The following is a 21,992-nucleotide window of genomic DNA, read 5'->3' as shown; positions in this document are numbered from 1 at the left end:
TGAAGTTAGAATCTGTGCCAAATGAAATCTGTTAAGAAGTAAGTTCACTGGAAAAAAATTTAAATACCAACTTTGATGAAAGAGTTGTATTAACTTTTTGATATTGTCCTATTACCAAATGTGTTGGCAAATTGAATTTTTAGAAATGTTAAAAACATTTTAATCAAAATTTCAAATTAAAATATTCATTTTGTAAGATTTAAAGGTTTTAAAATATTTTACAAACTCCTCTTTGATTTGTTTTCAGATTTTCAACATCCTACATCTGAGATCCAACATTTTCTACTATTTATACAGATTATGTGGACAAATTAGTGTGATGTAATGTTAAATTTTTTTAAAAAGTAGGATCCAACATTTTCTTCTTCTTATTATATATAGAATATACATTAAAATAATTGTTAGGGGACGCCTGGGTGGCTCAGTGGTTGAGCGTGTGTGCCTTTGACTCAGGGTGTGATCCTGGGGTCCTGGGATCGAGTCCTGCATCAGGATCCCCAGAGGGAGCCTACCTCTCCCTCTGCCTGTGTCTCTGCCTCTCTGTGTCTCTCATGAATAAAATTTTAAAGATATTTAAAAATAACAATATTCTCATCATCTTCCAGTGTACTTATATGCTTAACATAGTTCAAATGAAGACATTATGACTGAAATAAACAGATCCAGAAGCCACGTTAAAATGCTTTTGGTTTTATTAATATTGACAGTTGTAACTTCTTCCATTCAGCAAATATGACATACTCTTAATCTTGACATAATGTTTACTACATAATCATGTTTACTACATAATCACACCTATCCATGTTTGTTCAATGTTTATTAAAATAATAAGCCATGGGCAACCCGGGTGGCTCAGAGGTTTAGAGCCGCCTTCAGCCCAGGGCCTGATCCTGGAGACCTGGGATCGAGTCCCACGTCAGGCTCCCTGCATGGAGCCTGCTTCTCCCTCTGCCTGTGTCTCTGCCTCTCTTTCTCTGTCTGTCTCTCATGAATAAATAAATAAAGTCTTAAAAAAATAATAAGCCAAATTATGTTGCCCTCTATTGTTAGCCTTTAGATGGCTTGCTTCTCAACGAAGCAACCATACTCTTTTTTAAATTTATTATTATTATTATTATTATTTTTAATGATAACCACAGAGAGAGAGAGAGAGAGGCAGAGACATAGGCAGAGGGAGAAGCAGGCTCCATGCACCCGGAGCCCGATGTGGCATTCGATCCCGGGTCTCCAGAATCGCGCCCTGGGCCAAAGGCAGGCGCCAAACCGCTGCGCCACCCAGGGATCCCGCAACCATACTCTTGAACAGAGGTTACAAATTGGCAGCCGGAGGATGTCTATTATGAGGCCAGGGGAGGCAGTTCTATCTGTCCAGAATGTTTTAAAAGACAGTATCACTAAGTAAAAATGCAAGTAGCTCAGCATGTCCTTTAAACCCACATTTACTCCAACTTACTGATGTGGTCATTTGCGATTGTGACATTGCTCAAGGCTAGGCCAATAAACAAGCCAGAAAAGTGGTCTCAGTACTTTAGATATCTTCCCCCTCTGGTCCCTTATTTTAGTTTTGATATGTCATTATTTATATGCTTTTATCTACTCTGCTACAGACTTAAGCATCTCAATAAATCCCAAAGTGTATTTATTCCTATTTAGTTATAAATCCAATTTGTAGTATGTTTCCCCTGTCTAGCCACAAAATTCATCTTTCTCTCTGCTGCCTAATTCGGATCCATGATGGCCATTTGAATATCTTATTTGGAGAAATAACCCAATATGCTTTTTCAGGTGACATATCAGCTTTTAATTGACTCATAGTAATAAAGTCTGCTTAATTTTGAGTCTTTCATTCTCCCTCAAAAACAGGAATATTTTAAAAATTTAACGACATTCATTTAAAAACATCGTAAGAAAGATAAAATAGAAAATGAAAGTCTCTCACAACTCCATATACTTGCTAACACATGTTTTTGTAATATTATAGCCACCCATGTGATGTGAAGTTGTATCTCAATGTGGCTCTGATATATATTTTCTGATAATGATGTTGAGTATCTTTTCATGTATTTATTGGACATTTGTGTATCTTCTATTAAAAGTTGTTTAAATCCTTTATCCTTTGCCTACAAGTTAATGGCTCATTTGCTTATCATTGTTGAATTGTAAGGGTTTTAACATATTCTGGAGACTAATCTCTTATCAGATATATCAGTTTTAAATATTTTATCCCATTCTGTGGGTTTTCTTTTCACTTTCTTGATAGTGTCCTTTGAAGTACAAAAATTTTTAATTTTGAAGAAGTCCACTTTATCTTTTTCTTTTGTTACTTGATGTCATAGCAACAAAAACACTGCCTAATACAAGGCCGCAGAGATTTACACCTATATTTTCTTCTGAGAGTTTTACAGTTTTAGCTGTACATTTGGTTCTTCAGTTCTTTTGGGGTTAATTTCTGTATACAGCGTGAGGTAGGGATTCAAATTAATTGTTTTGGATGCATGTTGGTATTAGTTGTTTGAAAAATCTTTTTTTTTTTAAGAGTTTATTTATTTATTCATGAGACACAGAGAGACAGAGACATAGGAAGAGGAAGAAGCAGGCTCCCTGCAGGGAGTCCAATGTGGGACTCAATCCAGGGACTTCAGGATCATGCCCTGAGCCAAAGGCAGACACTCAACCACTGAGCCATCCAGGCGTCCCTGAAAAATCTTTTGTTAAAAAGACCATTTCTCCCCATTGAGTGGTCTTGGCACCCTTGTCAAAAAACAAGCATTTGCTTTTAGTTCTTCAGGTCATAATCCTGGGGTGCTGGGATCAAACCTTGCATCAGGCTCAATGGGGAGCCTGCTTCTCCTTCTCCCTCTGCCCTTTCCCTGCCCCCTGACAAGTGCTCACTCTCTCTCTCTCTCAAACAAATAAAATCTTTAAAAATTAAAATAAAAATAAATTGGCCATACATGCATTTTTTGTTTTAAAAAATTTTTGTCTCTCAATTCAATTCCATTGACTTATTTGACTATCCTTATACCAGTACCACTTTGTTTTGTTTACTATCGTTTTGTAATTGTTTTTGAAACTGAAACTAGTTAAGTCCTACTTTGAACTTCTTTTTAAGAATGGTATTGGCTATTCCTGGTCCCTTGCAATTCCATATAAATTTTATTTTCAGTTTGTTAATTTCTAAAAAGTCAGACAGGATTCTGATAGGGATTATGTTGAATCTGTAGATCAGTTTGGAGAGAATTGTCGTCTTGACAAAGTTTTTTGATCCATGAAAATAGGTTGGTTTTCCATTTATTTACATTTTCCTTAATTTCTTACAGCATTGTTTTTAGTTTTCAGAGTATGTATTTTGCACTTATTTTGTTAAATTTATTCCTAAATATTTTATTCTTAGGAACATATATAGACTTTGGACTAGGTCTCCATTCTTTTTTTTTTTTTCCCAGAGGGAGAGCATGTGAGTGGGGTAGGGCAGAAGAAGGAGAGAGAGAATCCCAAGCACACTCCACACTAAGCGTAGGCTCCATCCCATGACCTGGAGATCATTCATGACCTGAGCCAAAATCAAGGGTTAGACACTTGACCGAGCTACCCAGGTGCTCCTCTTTTTGTCTTTATAGACTTTATTGTGTGTGTAGTTTTAGAGATTCACAGCAAAACTGAGTGGAAAATACAGATTTCTCATCTACTCTCTGCCTGTACACATGCATAGCCTTTCCCATTATCAACATTCCCCAATGAAGTGATACATTTGTTACAACTGATGAACCTATGTTGACGCATCATTATCATCCAAAATTCACTATCAACTTTGCTTAGCAATGTACACTTAAAGTTCCTTCATGCTTTTTCATGGCTTGATAGCTCATTCCTTTTTAGTGCTAACATTCCATTATCTAGACAGATCAATTTGTTTATCCATTCACCTACTGAAGGACATTTGACAGCTTCTGGGTTTTGGCCCTTATGAACAGGACTGCTGTAAAAATCTAGGCGCATATTTTTGTGTGTACATAAGTTTTTTATTCCTTTGGGCAAATACCAGAAGATTAAGTATGTATGATAAGAATATGTTTACTTTTGTAAGGAACTGCCAAACTGCTGAAGTGGCTGTACCATTTTGCATTCCCATGAGCAATGAATGAGACTTCTTGGTGCTCCACATTATTGCCAGCATTTGGTGTTGTCAGTGTTTTGGATTTGGACCTAATAGGTGTGTAATGGTATTTCAATGTTTTAATTTGGGCTTCCTTAATGACATGTGGTGTGGAGCTTTTCATGTGCTTATTTTACATCTGCATATCTTATTTAGTGAGGTAGTATCTACCAAGTTTTAATCAGGTTGTGCATTTTCTTAATGTTGAGTTTTAAGAGTTCTTTGTGTATTTGGCTAACAGTTCATTAGCTATGTCTTCTATAAATATTATTTCCCAGTATATGACTTGTCTCCTTATTCTCCTGAGACCATGTTTTCTTTTTTCTTTTTTTTTTTCTTTTTTGTTTCTTACCTGACATGGGGCTTGATCCCAGGACCCTGAGATCATGACCTGAGCCAAAGGCAGACACTTAACCAACTTAGCCACCCAGGCACCTGAGACCACGTTTTAAAAATCCATTCTTCCAGTCTCTGCCTATTACTTTCAGTTTAATCCACTTACTTTCCATATAATTGCTGTCACTTTGTTTTCTCCATGTCTTTTATTCTGTTCCTCAATTATCCCATAATTACCTTCTTTGTTACTTATTTTCTAGTGCACTATTTCAATTCCCTTTTTTCTTTTATACTTATTTTTGACTTATTTTCTTAGTGGTTACCCCCAGCCATAGCATTAGCATCTTAATATATATCAATCTAGTTTGGACTGATACCAACTTAGTTTCAGTACTATACAGAAACTGGTATACTATAAGCTCTGTTTTCTGCCCACTATTTTGACAAGACAGAATTATACATTATGGATTCATTAATATAAATTTATAATTATTATAATATGCAGTTACCTTTCAAATTAGAGGGGAAAAGGAGTTACAAGGAATACATTATGCTATCTTCTATGGTATGTATGTAGTTACATACTATGTACATACATACTATGTAGTTACTTTTACAGGCACTTTTAATTTTTTCATGTGGAAAAGTCTAGTGTCCTTTCATTTCAGCCTAGATAGAGGCTTCCCTTTCATATTTCTTTCTAGGACAGGTCTGCTAGTGATAAACTGTTTTTGTTTATCTGGGAATGTCTTAATTTCTGTTATTTTTGAAGGGTCATTTTAGCAGGTATAAAATTCTTGGTTAGGTTTTTCCTTTCAAGGACTTTGAAGATATCTGCCAGTACCTTCTAGAGGCTTCCATGGATTCTGAAGAGAAATCACGTTAATCTTATTGAGGACTCCCTGTACATGACAAGTCTCTTCTCTCATGCTGCTTCCAAGATTTTGTTTGTCTGTAGGCTTTTGACAGTTTGGTTATAGTGGATCTTCAATGTGGAACTTTTTGAATATGTCCTACCTACAGTCTATTAATATTTTTTGATTTGTAGATTTGTGTCTATCTAACTTGGACGTTTACATCTGTTATTTCTTCAAATATTCTTTCTTCTCCTATTTTTCTTTCTGGGACATCCATCATGCATTTATTGTGTATTTTTATTCTTTTTCTTTCTATTCCTCAGACTGAATATTGTCAGTTGTTGTCTTTATTCATCCTTTTTTTAAAAAAATATTTTTTATTTATTTACGACAGACACACACAGAGAGAGAGAGAGAGAGGCAGAGACACAGACAGAGGGAGAAGCAGGCTCTGTGCAGGGAGCCCGACATGGGACTCGATCCCCGGTCTCTAGGATCATGCCCCAGGCTGAAAGCGGCGCTAAACCGCTGGGCCACCGGGGCTGCCCTTTATTCATCCTTTCATCTTACTCAAATCTGCTGGTGACCCCTGTGGTTTTTTAGTAGAGAAACTATTAACTATTCAAGACAACTTTCCAGAATCTTTTTCTTTCTCTATCATCTATCTATCTATCTATCTATCTATCTATCATCTATCTATCTATCTATCATCTATCTATCTATCTATCTATCATCTATCTTCCCTGAGGTATCTCAATCAGATTCCATTTGGCTGAGTTTGGGCTATTTCATTACTTTTTAAATGTCTGTCACTATTTGGTGAGACATGGTTCTCATTTTCCTTTAGGTCTTAAAACATGGTTAAGGTCTTTGAACACATTTAAAATAGCTTGTTTAAAGTCTTTTAATTATGTCTAATGTCTGTTCTTTCTCATGGGCAGGTTCTTGACTGCTTTTTTCCACTGGTGTGAGCCATACTTTGTTTCTGTGTTGCATTTTTGTTAAAAATTGGGACATTCTGAATATTAAAATGCACCCAATCTGGGACTCAGATTATTCCTCATTCCCAGGATTTATTGTCACTGCTTGTTGTTGTTTGATTTGTTCTGAACTAGTTTTGTAAAGTCCATATTCTTTATAGTGTGTAGCCATTTAAATCCCCTCTTAGGCAGACCCGGTGGCTCAGCGGTTTAGGATAGCCTTTAGCCCAGGCCATGATCCTGGAGACCCGGGATTGAGTCCCATGTCGGGCTCCCTGCATGGAGCCTGCTTCTCCCTTTGCCTGTGTCTCTGCCTCTCTCTCTGTGTGTGTCTCTCATGAATAAATAAAATCTTTAAAAAGAAAAAAGAAATCACCTCTTAGTAGTGTGGTGATCAGCTAATGACTGGATAGAAATTTCCTTGAATCAAATCTCCCCGTTATTGCTGGAGGGCTCTAAATGCATGTTGAGGTAGGTCTTCTACACTCATCCAGGCAGAACTGTCTTAGCCTTCACTTCTTACATGTGCAGTAACAGGTGACAGCTGTGGCCTGCTCAGGTCTTTCCTAATCACGTGCACATTACTAGCCATTTGCGTAGCCTTCTATATTTGAAATTTTTACTGCTCATGTCTTCTGATTAGGACTTCTTGTGTCCCATCCAATAAAATGTTTACCTCAAGGTTGCAAAAAATGTTCTCATTCCCTACTGGTTTTTATGTGTTCTTAGTTTTATGATCCAGTTTTAACTTTTTTGCATATTATGAGAACTAAGAGTTGAAGCTTATTTTTTTCCACATAGCTATCTTGTTCTAGCACTATTTATTAGATTCCCCCATTGAAATGATTTTGGTGCCTTAGTCAAAAGTAAGTTGACTTTTTTGACTGTGTTGGTCTGTTTCTGGGCTCTATTTCGTTCCAAAGATTTGCCTCTTCTTATGCCAAAACCAGTCTTGATTACTATACCTTTATAGTAAACCATCTTTTCAAGATTGTTTCAGGTAATTCTGTTCATTTCCATATAAATTTTAAAGTAGTCTAAACTTCACTGAAAAAACTCACTGGAATCTTGATAGATTATGTTGAATTTAAAGGTCAATTTGGTAGGGATATTTTATGTACTGCCTAGTCCATAAATACGGTGTTTTATTTAAAAATAACTTCGTACTTTAATTAAAAGATACTCTTTTATTGTGAATATAGCATTGAAGAAAATATATGAAATATTAAGACATGTCCACATGGTGCAGTTCAGACACTGCCAGCATCTCCAAAATTCCCTATCTTGATCCCAACCTTGATCATGGTTCCATTCTTTCCCAACCAGATGCAACCATCATGACCTTTACAATAATAATTTTCTTGCATACTTTGTAGACTTACTATTTTTAAAACTTTATATGATGGGCATTCCTGGTGGCTCAGTGGTATAGCGCCACCTTCAGTCCGGGGTGTGATCCTGGAGACCTGGGATCGAGTCCTACATTGGGATCCCTGCGTGGAGCCTGCTTCTCCCTCTGCCTGTGTCTCTGGCTCCCTCTCTGTGTTTCTCATGAATAAATAAATAAAATCTTAAAAAAAAAAAAACTTTATATGAATGGGAATCATATATGTATGTATGATTGTATTATATATGTACTTATTTTACCTTTGTTCCTCAAAGAACTTTCTGTATATAGAACTCTGTAATGGTAGATTACATAGCTTCAGCACATTAAATTTATCATTCCCGTATCTTCTGGCTATAACAAGAAGTTGGCTATTGATCTAATGGCTTTATCTTCAGTTACTTGTAAGACACTATTGGTATGCAGTTTCAGTATGATATGGATTTCTCTATCCTGCTTTGAAGAAAAATTTTAGTACTTTTTCTGCCATTCTAAATTGTGTTCAGGAGTACTCGTCTTGCCATTATTGGACGTGGGAATTAATTTTTTTTAAAAGATTTTATTCATTCATGAGAGACAGGGAGAGAGAGAGAGAGAGAGGGAGGGAGAGGGAGAGGGAGAGAGAGAGGGAGAGAGGCAGAGACACAGGCAGAGGGAGAAGCAGGCTCCATGCAGGGAGCCCGAAGTGGGACTCGATCCCGGGTCTCCAGGATCACACTCCAGCTGCAGGTGGCACCAAAACACTGTGCCTCCGGGGCTGCCCCATAATTTTAATTTTTAAAATAAAATCAGTATCTTACTTTACATACTTCTCTAACTTCCTGTTATTTCTCTATAACTTCCTTCAAAAATTAATTTGTGATGAGGTCTTTTCATGTAATTTTATATTCTATTTTTGCAAGTGGATATTAAGACCACTGTAGGAAAATACCAATTTACTCTATCTCCTATTGTGTATTCAAGTTGTTTCTGATTTTTACTATTATGAATGCCACACAAAATGGCATAACTTAAAAATTTCTTCACATGGAATAACTAACATTAAGACTCATCAGAATAAGGTTACAGATTAGGTATGTCCCCACTTAGTTACAGATAAGAGAGAACTGGTGATTAGTTTTGTTCCAGGAGACCTTAGATGGGAAGTCTCTATAAAAATTTCCTTGAAAAAAAGATGGGATGACTGATGCTCTACCATCCGCAATTACTCACCAACCTTCCAATATTCTCTCAACAAAATGTCTGGAAAGATCACTAGTGATTGAAGAAATATGAGAATACAAAAATAATATGGTGGAGGACCATTTCAGCTCAGTTAGCTCTCCTACACAGAAAGCAGACCTTTCATTAATCATGCCGTCATTACTATGAGAAGTATATATGGAATTTAATACAAGAGATTTGTGTATCTTTGGAGGATTCTGATACTAAAAGTATAAATTCAGATACACTAAATAATACACTAAGAGTGTATTATCTGTCTGTTGTTCATCTAATTATAAAGAGTGGTAAGGGAATTCTTCTGGCAGCCAGGATTACTCTAAGAATCTTTCTGTGAAAGAGAAGATACTACAGTAATTATTGCTTCTATTTTCAACTTCTCCTTAACAGGACACATAATGATACTGCACTTCTCAGAAGAAAAGGGCATACTGGGCAGCCCTGGTAGCACAGCGGTTTAGCGCTGCCTGCAGCCCAGGCTGTGATCCTGGAGACCCGGGATCGAGTCCCACGACTCAATCGACTCCCTGCATGGAGCCTGCTTCTCCCTCTGCCTGTGTCTCTGCTTCTTTCTCTGTGTATCTCTCATGAATAAATAAATAAAATCTTAAAAAAAAATAAAGAAAGAAAAGGGCATACTGTAACTTGTTATTTTAAATAAAGTTGATGCTCAGTCTAGCCACTTTGGAGTAGAGTGGGAAAGACAGGAACCCTGGCACTTTTTAAATTTTTTTAAAAATTTTTATTTATTTATGATAGTCACAGAAAGAGAGAGAGAGAGGCAGAGACAATAGGCAGAGGGAGAAGCAAGCTCCATGCACCGGGAGCCCGATGTGGGATTCGATCCCGGGTCTCCAGGATCGCACCCTGGGCCAAAGGCAGGCGCCAAACCGCTGCGCCACGGAACCCTGGTACTTTTTAAAACAATAACAAAAACCAAATTGTTGCTGCTTCTCAAATTTAAAAAAAAAAAAAAAAAACCACCCAAGAAACAACACACACACACACACACACACAAACTCCACAAAAAACACCAAAAGCAAAATTTGAGCTTGCAACATGAGGAAAATGTACTGCTAAATATATACAAATGATCACAGTTTTATCGTATTTAAAAATTTTAATTAGCTAGTGTATCATCCTGCCTCTGTTATTACTGCTGATCTTTCATTTCAAGAAGCACCCTATTAAGCAAAGCAATTTCCCAGGGAAGCACTTTGCTAATATTAATTGTTGTCAGACTTCTATAATCTGCTAACTCAAATCAAGGCTGTCTTTAGTAAGCTAGTTCCCTTCCCTAGCATGTCAAAGCAAGAACAATCCTGTGATTTTATTTTTTTAAAAGATTTTATTTATTTATTCATCAAAGTCACAAAGAGAGAGAGAGAGGCAGAGACACAGGCAGAGGGAGAAGCAGGCTCCATGCAGGGAGCCCAATGTGGGACTCGATCCTGGGTCTCCAGGATCATGTCCTGGGGCGAAGGCAGGTGCTAAACCACTGAGCCACCCAGGGATTCCTAATCCTGTGATTTTAAATACTGTTTGTGGTACTTTTGCATGATGCAAATAAATTCTATATCCTGTTTGCTACCAAAAATAGGCACAGATAATACTGTGTTATTTAAAATACAATCCTGAAGAGTCATGGGACAAAGTAATAAAGGCCTTTCCCACAAAATAGCCTTTTGAGTATTTGAAATCTAAGAAAGTGTCCACTTCATCAAATACTTTTTAGAGTATACTTATGTATTAAAACAATTTAAATAACTGTGAATGCTGTATCCAGCTTAAAACATCTGAAGTGAGGTGAGGCTCAAGGCTAAGAAAACATGGATATAACACTGAAATTATCAAGTAATTCCCTGCTGTATGCCTTCATTTAAAATCCAGGAGAAAAAGCAAATCTAGTTATAATGACTTTTAAAAAAAAGATTTTATTTATTTGAGAATAGAGAGAGAGGAAAAAGGCATCTCAATGAGCAGGGAGCCAGACTTTGGGGCTCAATGCAGGACCTGGGGATCACAACCTGAGCAGAAGGCAGACTGCTTTACTAACTGAGCCACCAGGTGCCCCTGTTATAATGACTTTCATTAAGTCAATTAGTCATTGTTAATAAACTCTAAAGACAAGTGTGACAATTTCTTTGTTTTTGACATTTTTTTAAATGGTCCTGGACACAAATGACATTTTTAACTCTTTCTACAACTGTAAGTAATCAAATCAGTTGGTTTCAGTGAGACAACAGCTCACACATCCACCCCACTACCACCATCACAGCAATTAAACAGGACCTCCTGGCCGACTGGAGCTGTGGTTCAAACACCAAAACAAACAAAAATAAAATCACATCTTACACCTGTCTTAGGAGATGAAAAGTTTACTTAGAAATTGCAAACATTTAGTAAAGATAAGACATAAACACTATTTTCCATAGTCTACAGAAATATAATAATTTATAGCTGGCTTGGTACAGATCACATGATAAAAACAATCTAATGGAAAAAACCAATGGTTCATTCTACTTTTCTGCCACTTATAACAACTTAATAAGTGTACCAGTAAGTACTGGAAGACAGATGCACAGGAATATTAGAATCCTAGGGCTGTTTGTTAATACACATTATTATAATAATAATATAAAAACAAAACAAGTACAGATATACAATTAACATGCAATTTAAGCTATTACTTTGAAGAAACAGGACAGAATTTAGTGAACACATTGAAAAATGTGTTAATAATGTGTTGTTATAATGAGCATATCATGGTATTTTACATGGCATGGAATTTCTTCCTCCTTAATAATGCTTGGCAAATTGGAACAGATTGAGCTAGTTCTACAGCAAATTTAAAATGAAGACAATGTGGATAATTCTATTAGATACTTTTCTAAGTATACAAAGTAATTTTTAAAGTACCATAATTTCATGCCTACCTGACCACACCATCTCCCAATTTAAAATAAAGTCCTACTCTGTACCCTATGAACCTGCACCGTCCAATATAGCAGCCCTTAGCCACGTGGCTATTTGAGCACTTCTAGCTCACCAGAACTAACATGCACTGTGAGTGCAAAATACACAATGAATTTTAAAAACCTACCATCAGGGCAAAAAAAAAAAAAAAAAAAAAGGCAAAATATCTCCATAATTATGTATATTGATTACATACTAAAACGATATTTTTAATATATTGAGTTAATTAAAAATAATGTCACCGGTTTCTTTTTTAATGTGCCTGCTAGAAAATTAAGAATTACCTATATGGCTCCCATTTGTTTCTATTGGACAGTGCTAATACAAATAATCTATAGTCATTATATTAGCCTTCAAATTTAGCATCATACTTTAAGCGCTCTGGAGAACTCACTCCCAGGACACCACAGCACCCTCTCTGCACAGACTTTACCACAAAATTTATTTTTATCCCTCTCCAAGGTATACATTTTAAATGTAAAAAGAATTCATAAAATATTTAATCCTTAAAAAATGTGAATTAGTACATTGTGAGAGCTAAAAGAACTTTCAATGCAGACTGTTACACGGAAAGAAACGAGTTTAAGAAAAACAGCAGTGGAGAGGGAAGACAATTAGTATCTTCAGTAAAACAAGTTAGCCAAACTTATCTTTAATGCCCAGGATCTGACCTTGCACCACAGATCATATATGTAACTTGTCCATTTAACCACAACCTACGGGAAATCTTAAACAACTACAACTGCTACTTAAATACTCCACTTCTGGAAAATCTTCAAGCAATGTAAAGTTCACACACATGGTCAATTCCAATAGCAGACTATTGATGGTATCTGAGAAACTAACCCTTAAAGTCCCACAGTGTTAAATAAAGTAAGCAACTGCTTAGTGTCCGAGGGACTTGGATCTAAAAAGAAATTTTTTTAGAGGCTATAAAAAAACAAACCAAAACACTGACCTTTTATCATTTTCTTCCCTCCTTTTTATAGTTTTTGTAGTAGTGTGTATAAATATCTGGCATATTTATACCACATCATTTTTTATCCTGTCCATCTCAAATACAAGTTAATCTAGCACTCATTTCATCGTCTTCAAGGAAGAACACACGTCAAACTAGAATACTGACGGTGGTCTTCACAGTCAGAAATCAGTATCACAGTCAGGGATCAAGAACCTCGCCAGGAGGCCATGCCCAGTTACTCGAGTACTCGACACTCTGTTCCTCACAGCTCAGGTTGGAATGTTTGTTTTTAAACTATTTAAATCTGTTCACATTGGGCAAGCCCTGTCAAAAATGATCTGAAAGCCACAAATTAACAGATTCTGAAACTACTGTTATCATTCATAAAAATTTCTCTCTCATATTAAAGATGTTCTGAGAAAACAAGTATAGGTTATTTAATATAACTTCACATTTTACCACAACTACTTTTAAGACACTGGAAAGCAACCGAGAGTTGGGGAAAACTGAACAGAACCTAAGACAGGTGATACTAGGTTTACCAACACAGAAACTGATCACAGAAGTCTACAGCAGTTCTCTCTCGAGTCCAGCAGCCTATTAAGACATTAACTTACTCACTTTATTAATGTGCCTTGCACAAAAAGATACTGCTTAAATTTTTCCCATCTCCTATCTTCAGAGAATGTTCTACACAAATAGTATTGTTATTGCATGTTACTAAACTCCAGCCTAAATGAGCCTCGTCATTCAAATGATAGAATTTTTCAGTTTCAAACATATATTACTCTAAAAATAGACTCCTCTGTGAAAAGACAACTGTTTGATGTCAGATCAATAATCAGCTAAATATTTATTGAGCACCTACTAGGACTGTACCCAGTCTACACTCATTCTTTAACTGATAAGGAAAAAATACCTGCTTCAAATGCAAGATGACACTGGTGAGGGAGGGTACTATATGAGCATTTTTAATAGAATGCTGTGTGAGTCAGTATCTGAGTGTGTGGAATTATTCATCCCTAGGACATGAAAACACCTCAGATTTATTACTAATCACTTTATAAAGATAAACATTTGAAGTATGCTGCATAGTACTTTGAGGAAAGCGATAGCCATACAGGAAATTAAGGCTGATTCCCTAAAGGTATGGAAGAAAAGTCAGAATGTCATGGTTCATAAGCATCCAAAGACAAAGTAAATAGTTTACACAAATATCTGGTTAATTTGGGCAAATGGCACTTGCATTAGGTTTCCAACTTTGCTCGAGGGGGCTGATTTAATAAAGAAAACGGTCTTGAAATAGGAGCACTTTAAGCATATACGAAAATAAAAACCCTTTAAGTAAAATTCTCTAAAATCACTATATAAATTCAAGTTCCAAATCTCATTTAGATGTATATACATATAGATATGTGAATATGCACACACACGTCTTAAGAGTATCTGAATTTCACTTGAGGTGTGCAGTTGTATCTCTTGCCTGGCATATTTGAATCGAATTGTATATCTTAAGCACAATACCGTGTTTCTCCTGAAGCTAAGAATGTGGGCAATGGTGATGAGATAGTGGTAAGCTAGTTTTAACTCCCTAGCCTTGAACAATTCTGACCCGTGGGATCCCTACAAGGTACAAGGCATTATGCAGTGTGCTGAACACATACAGGGTCTCTTTCAGGGGAACTGAAGTTTTAAGAAGCGAAACAGCTGTCAGTCTGAGCACCAATAGTAATCATTTTCTGAATAGGATTTCCACAAACAGACTGATGTCAGCTAAAATGCCACCTCTGCCAAACGTGGGAAACAATATATTCCAGAAATTGTTTCCACAGAAGACGTGTATAAGAGAATATTCATAATAGGGCCATGGGGACTGAAGCAGCGAGATGAGCGATGAGGCAGTCACAGGGCATCTATGATCTACTGCACTGGTAGCGGTTTATCAAAAATACTGTCTATACTAAAATTTTAAGAGCAAGTAATATATTTAGCATATTTTTGCCTTTTCTTTTTTTGCCACTGCATATAAAATTTTGTCCTAAATTCACTAAATCTTCTACACCCTGAGGAATAACAGATTAATAAAAGAAATGCCAGGGTTAGCTTTGTGGACCAGAGTATTGTCCAAAAAAGCACAACCTCTAGAGAGCTAATATTCTTGGAAGCATAAAGTTTCATCTGCAGACTAAGCTACTGCTCTTTATTTTTTAGCGAAGAGTTTGGTTTTTACAGTGTTAACATGGCCTAACCAGAATATGATGTCCCAAGGTGAGAGCTAGAGGCACCCCCTGCAACACACACACACACACACACACATACATACCCCCTAGATCTACAACTGACATAATGGTTTTCTGTATCCACTATGAACTATGACATATTGCTGCCATTTAGGAATATACTATTCAATAGTCCTCTGGAAAGCAGTTTGGAATCTTTAGCTTATAGTTTTATGAAATTACAATGACAAGTTATTTGCTTTCTTGAAATAAGGACCTTAGGTCCCTCCCTTCTCCATACTCATATATATAAAATGCCACATTTTAAATTTCATCTCCGTATTTACTTCTTTTCCTTCAACATGGAATTTGGGAGGGAATTCTTTAAGTCCTTCAAGTGAGGCAAAGGATTCATTTGGAACAATCATATGGCCTTTCTTGTAGGGCACAGCACCACTGTTTCCCTTGACCTTGGGCTGCCCAGGCTTCCCACTGATTTCTAATTATGCACATGTTCTCTTCTAAATATAATGCCTCCGACACCCAAAAAAGTTAGTTGCCACAGGGAAAGAACGAATTCTTCTTGACAGGGTACTTAACAATGCTAACTAAGAAATACAAACCAAAGCCTCCTACCTACTCATATCAGTATCTCATGAAAGCATACAAACTCCATGGGACCAGGCCTAGCAACTGTCAATACAATGAGTTACAATCAACTGTGATAGAACTTCCATTCTTTGTTTTCTACTTAAACATTAAATATAATCTTGCTCCCTCTAGAAGGAAGAAAGGCACTCAAATTAACACAGTATGTTTAGCTATTTTTTTTAAAAGACACTGTGTGACAGGGAGAATTTTCAGGGTTGATTTTTTTTCCTGCTCACTGCCTTCATGCCACTGAATTTGTCTATACTTTCCTGTGCCTCAATGTACATCTCTGTTAAACAGGAGCATATTAAGAATATTGTCTAGGCATGGGGAGATGGCAGCAAGTCAAGTACCAGGGTTTGCACAGTTCTATTTGAGAGTTACTCAGAAGAAAAAAGTTGTAAATAATGCTGTTCAGATTTTCTAGAGTATTATAAACATTTTAAAGTTTTAAAATATAATTTTCTAGTAACAAAATAACCGTAAGCTTATAAAAACTTTCTCCAAAAAAAAGGGAATATATGTTACTTCCTTTTATAACTAAATCTTTAGTATCTTGTGTAATTAAGAGGGACTAAGATAGAGATTACACTGTTGTACAGCAAGAGGCAGTTGTACTCCTAAATTATATTTAGCCCATGGCAGATACCATCTTGTGCTACAGAAAATTATTACTGTTGATTTGTTCTCAACAATATTAAAAGTTCTCTTTATATAATAAGCATGAATTGACATGACCTGAATATATCGAAATCACACAAAGTCTACCATGTATGCTTTCCTAAAAGCTGCTACATCAAGTCCAGGAACTTTTGTTTTCAAATCTGGTGTCACATAAACCCTCATCTGAAGATTTAAATGGTTTTTAGTGAAAACCTGTATAGATTTAATCCTGTTAATAATGAAGTCTTTCATTTAATTAAAACTGTACCACAGGACTAGGGGATATGACTGAGAGCCTGGGCCCAGAGTTTCCAAAGAGGTAAGAAAATGTTAAAACCTAGAAAAGAAAAAAAAAAAAAAAAAACCACCTAGAAAAGAAAAAGGGGATGTTAATAAGAAACTAATCCTTAAAAAAAAAAAAAAAAAAAACCAAAAAAAAAAAACTCACATAGTTTTAAGAAATACCTAAAAGCTCCACAGTTCAAGCTGGGGAGGAGAAAAGGAGAAGCTTAACATGACTATCCAGTCACAAATACAGATCAACAAGTCTTTGAAATCAAAGAACTTCTTCAAATGCCCCAAAGTATATCTGGCTCTACTGGCAAGATCTGTCCTCCAATATCATAACCGAACAGAAAGTAGTGTTCTTATGCAAACGAGCTTTGTTCTATGAATTTTTAATATATATTTAAAGTATAGTTAATTCATAATTATAGAGCTGCATTTCTTGGCTGGGACTTAAGCTTAAACAAGGTAGTTAAATGAAGAAAAAAAATCTAAATTAACTTATTCTATATGTAATAGTTCACTTCACCTGAAGGATCATGAAGCTAGAATACATCATTTATTCACAATCCATTGCTCTAATCCATCAATTTCTCAATCATAACTCATTCTGTCCATTACTCATGATCAATCTTTCCCTTCTTCAGTTAATCATGTATTAATTTGATAAATATTTAATGAGTCCTCACAATGTGCAAGGCACACGGTATAATGTGGGAACACCGTATTACCAAAATAGGTATACTTAAAAAAAGAGGGGGTGGGGGAGGAAGGTACTGGTGGAGGTATTTACAGATCTTATTGCTTTTGGTTTGTCAGTAGTATTCTTGATCCACAGGATGGGATGATGGCCTACTATTCTTACAATGAAAGTTTGATGAAATGTGTGTCCATCTAACGTATTTTTTCAACAATGACATATTTAAAGAAAAAAAAAAAAGACTAACAAGTCCCTGAAAACAGACACATCCTTTCCACTGCATGAACTCAGTCAAAGAGATGGTATGGCGCTATAGCTAATGAACCCTTGAAAAATGCAGATTTTAGAAATAAAGTAGCACACAAAAGTCACAAACAGTAAATATCCTTTAGATATTTGTATTTTTACTCCCTATTCAAAACTTTATTAGGAAGACAAGAGACCAAGATATCTGATAGGACTGATGGCTTCATAAAGGGGCGATTAACGGCCTTAAAACATATGAAGACAGATAATATCAAAGGTGGAGGCTATAAAAAAGTGTGGAGCACTATCAAATTGAGCTGATGTTTCACAGGGTATTGTCTATATTCCTGTCCTGACACTCTCACATCAAAGCATAAGCAGCCCTATTACTTGGGATACTTAGAATGGTGTGTGGAAAAAAGGTAATACTGAGTGAGGTCAGGATTTGGCAACATGTATTCAGTGGAATGGGCTGATTCTCTCATGTCCTCTGTGTGTAGTCCTCCCCACCATCCCCTGCAGGTGCTGAAAATCACAAACTAATGGTTTTATCCATAGAGGTCTAGGTAGACCTTGAGGTATTTGATTCAAAATATGCTTTGTACACAAAGGGCCATGGTATTATGTTCATAATGGCAATTGTTTTCTTACCTAAATTCTAAGAAAACTAAAAAATTATAGGTTAATTCTGCCCCAAGAGAGAAAAGCAACTTCTGTCTACAAGAGTGGGGCTGAACAATTTTTCTGGTGTTCTTGAGTCTCACCTGACAATTTACTACTTAAAATTAATGGTGCACAAAAGGAACTTATTCTTCCCCAAAGCTTAAGGCAGTGTGCCTCACTCAAGCCCAAGGTTTCCATAATAGAAGATAGGAGAGGTCTGCCTTTCTCTGTCTGTTCCCTCACCCTACAGGTGACCCAGCAAGTAAAAAGGAGAACAAGAAAAGTCTGGCAGTCACTTACTTTGGCCACTATTACATTCTTCATGCACATAGAACAATAGGCAGTTTCCATCATTAGGGGAACCTTTAGAGGGGCAGTTCATATTAATATTTTGTGTGTGTGTATGTGTGTGTGTGTTTAATGGGGTATGAAATTCACTGGAAAGAGGATAGATTATATCATTTATATACACCCTAAAGACAAAGAAAAACATACAAAAGTGAAAGTATCAAAAAATATGGGGTAGATTGGGAAAATAAAGAAAAGGTACATGGAAAGGAAAGAACAAACACAGACCACTTACAAAGGGGAAAATATATTAAGAAAGTAAACATTACCAGGCCCTCTTCCCACCCCGCCTCACAGACCTGAAAAACCCAGCCCTTATTATTGAAAAGATAAGATACAGTTGTGAGGTGGCTACTTTGGTACCTCATCCCTGATAAGCTTAATATCAAAGTCTTTAAGTTGTTTTATTTTTTAAAATAAAGGGTGAAGAACTAACCTTCAAAAGCTATTCTTTCCTCTGGCATTTGCCAGCAAACTTTTAATAATCACTTCATAAAAATTCTGTAGTTTAAATATATCAAGAACTTAAATTTTTAAAAAGAAAGATTTTTATGGATCCATCTTCATGCATATTTTTCCCACTTTTCATGGTGAATTTAAAAGAAAAATAGTAATAACTAAAAATGGCATTCCAGGTTTAAAACAAATGATTTTTAAAGGGGCTAACTTGAGTGTTTTTGGCCTATACCAAATTTGAGGTAAAGAGAATCTATCAAAACTAGTAACAAAAATAATTTCCCAGTAATTGCATAAACCCTTAAAATTCATTTTTCTTTTAAAATAACCATTTTAAAATGGATTACACATTGGAAGCATGTTTTTTATATAAATTCCCATACTTCTGACTTTGGTTATACTGGTCAATAACTTGCGTCAGAAAAGAGAAATGATTTATATTTTCACAAATCCATCTATCTGGCCATTTGATTCTCAAATAATTAGATGGAGTAATTTTGAGCTCATATTATTCTAAAGCTGAACAACAACATAAATTAAAAAATAAAAACAAAACCACTAGCCTATGCAGCAATTGCATAGAGATGGGTAGACATGTTTGTGAACCAGTTAGGCGAGCCGAGTAAGAAGCTTCACATATAGAAACATAAAGGATAAGAAAAAAAATTAAGACTCACTGTTTAGCAGGAAGAAACTACACAGTTATTTTATCCTCAAAGGAATGCCAGTTCTTAACAAAATAAATAAAATGAAAGATTTACTATGGACTTTTAACCTAAAGATGAAGACCACATAATAGCAAACAGTTCATGCAACTATCTAAGGAAGAAAGGAAAGCAATATTGCACTAAAAAGGGGAACCTCACAGGACTAATCCACCTCTTTCACTGACTCAACGTAACCAGCCACTTCCTGTATGCATTGGCAAACCTGGCCTGTTCTACATTCCGGCAGGTGGACAATACTTGATCGATGAACCTGTGCTCCATTTCCAGGCCGCGGGAGTCTGGAGCTGGGGTCCGCTTCAGGCGTTTAGTTTCCTGGGAATAGCCTTGCTTGCTACAGTCATTCAGCCCATCCACCTCCATGGCCTGAGACACGTGTGTGCCTGTTGGAGTGAGGTGTGAGTCACTCAGAGTCCCCCCAGGGCTGTCTGCAGGTGATAGCTGGGTCACGCTATGAGGAAACCTGCCACTTAAGTGGTGCTGAAGGTAGAAAACATGCCGCCTGTGAAAGAGGAGGGAGAAGAAGAGAACACAGAGAAGAAAAATGGTATCAGGAAGTCATACTTTTCAGGGAAAGCAACAGTAAGTTGACAATTTCAAAACATAAAGTACTCAGGATGCTGCCCCTGCTTGGTGACCAGAGTTACCTGGAGCGGGGAGGAGGAACAATTATGCTGAAGTCTCTACGTATCCAGATCAGAGTCTTATGAGCTCAGGTTACTGGACTGTTTGTGAGAAAGAACACTACATATGACTCCAAAGGTTTTTTAGTACCATTAACTGAGATGATGACAATCACTTAGAATTGTTATTTTTTTGTAGCTACAATATAAAATTATAAATAGTTCTTAGCCCAATTTCTGCTATAAAAAACCAAAACAGAACCAAAATTAACTTCACTGATACCCTAAACCAGAAGTGACTCAGGAACAAAGGAATTAAACAGCTCCACGGAAGGCTTAGTCCATAGACTCTATCTAGCATTTTCTTTAATAAGAACAGGTATTATCTGAACTTTCTCCCAAAAACCCTCACTAGAGTCTCATGAAATATCTACATGCAGTAGGGATGTGCTGGGCTCTGAGCAAAGCATTTAAAAGACATAGCTCTTGTCCTTCCTCTAAGGAGAGTTTTCCTGTCCTTTGACTCATCTAGAGTTATTTGTTAAGAATGAAGATTGAGGTGCCTAATTTCCAAAAATTTTGACTCTGTGGGGTGCACATCTACTGTACACAATTGGTAAACTACATAAATTTTAGGCTGTTCTTTCTCATTATTCGTATTAGCAACTCTAAGGCCCTGAAGGATAATTCTGTTCATTTTCATATAATTTACTCATTTTATAGAGGATAAAACTTAAAAGACAGATAAGGTACGAAGGGCAATGACTCAATAGTAGAAAACTGGCCTGTATAATAATACATAGGTCATCCCAACTGTTGCTTTTCCCCATGCCCCAACCCAAACTTCAATTAATCTTTATACATAGCTTCTACTCTGTTAACCTAGGTCTCTCTTAAACACAAATATAATTTTAAAAATTCCTCAGCCTTGCTACTGATGTACCTAAATACAGGATAGCAACAAAAATCTGTAACACTAAAACAACATGGAAGTTAAGATCTATCTTCTTTCTAGAAAATGTGGAATAAGAGTGTCTTATTTTTACGAGAAAGAGAAATTTTTTTATGAAGGTGCCAAAGAGGGGAGATAGTCTTCATCTTTAAGTATATGTAGCACAGAATAGCAGCTGAACATAGCTCCTCAAATAGCCTACAAGAAAGACTAGACTGGCAAAAGGGGACACATCTCAACAACTTTAAAAATATATAAACATTTAAAATGTCTAGCTCCTGCTTGGCACAGGCAAGTCCTTTGTTTACAAACAGAATCCTAAAATCTGAAGTGGAATCCATATTTATAGAGATGGAGGTGTCTCAAAAAAGAACCAATCAGGGGGTTCCCATACCTGGACTTAATTCCAACAGGACACTTACTTTGTTGTGAAATGTACTCAGAACTCAGGTTATGAGGTTGCTAATTTCTTTCACTCTTTCCTAATAATTCTGTCTTGCTCCCAAATGCACACTTTAAAAAAAACAAAAAGTGTCAAGAGCTTATACTTAAGGAAAGTTAATTTGCAGTCCATCAATAAGCTTAAC

At 36.3% G+C, this 21,992-nt stretch overlaps 1 protein-coding gene across 10 annotated transcripts in view; it reads right to left on the bottom strand.

Moving 5' to 3' along the window:
- Positions 1 to 11,299: 11,299 nt before the first annotated feature.
- Positions 11,300 to 21,992, bottom strand: part of PTAR1 (protein prenyltransferase alpha subunit repeat containing 1) — a 105,701-nt gene continuing 95,008 nt past the window's right edge. For all 10 annotated transcript variants that reach the window (XM_077907419.1, XM_077907437.1, XM_077907429.1 and 7 more), the window contains one exon: positions 11,300 to 20,332. In XM_077907419.1, coding sequence (XP_077763545.1) covers positions 19,990 to 20,332 — 343 coding nt within the window. In that variant the 3' untranslated portion in view covers positions 11,300 to 19,989. The remainder of the gene's footprint in view (positions 20,333 to 21,992) is intronic.

The sequence above is a fragment of the Canis aureus genome, chromosome 1, assembly GCF_053574225.1.
Source record: "Canis aureus isolate CA01 chromosome 1, VMU_Caureus_v.1.0, whole genome shotgun sequence".
Taxonomy (NCBI): domain Eukaryota; kingdom Metazoa; phylum Chordata; class Mammalia; order Carnivora; family Canidae; genus Canis; species Canis aureus.
This window is presented reverse-complemented; position numbering and strand designations above follow the sequence as displayed.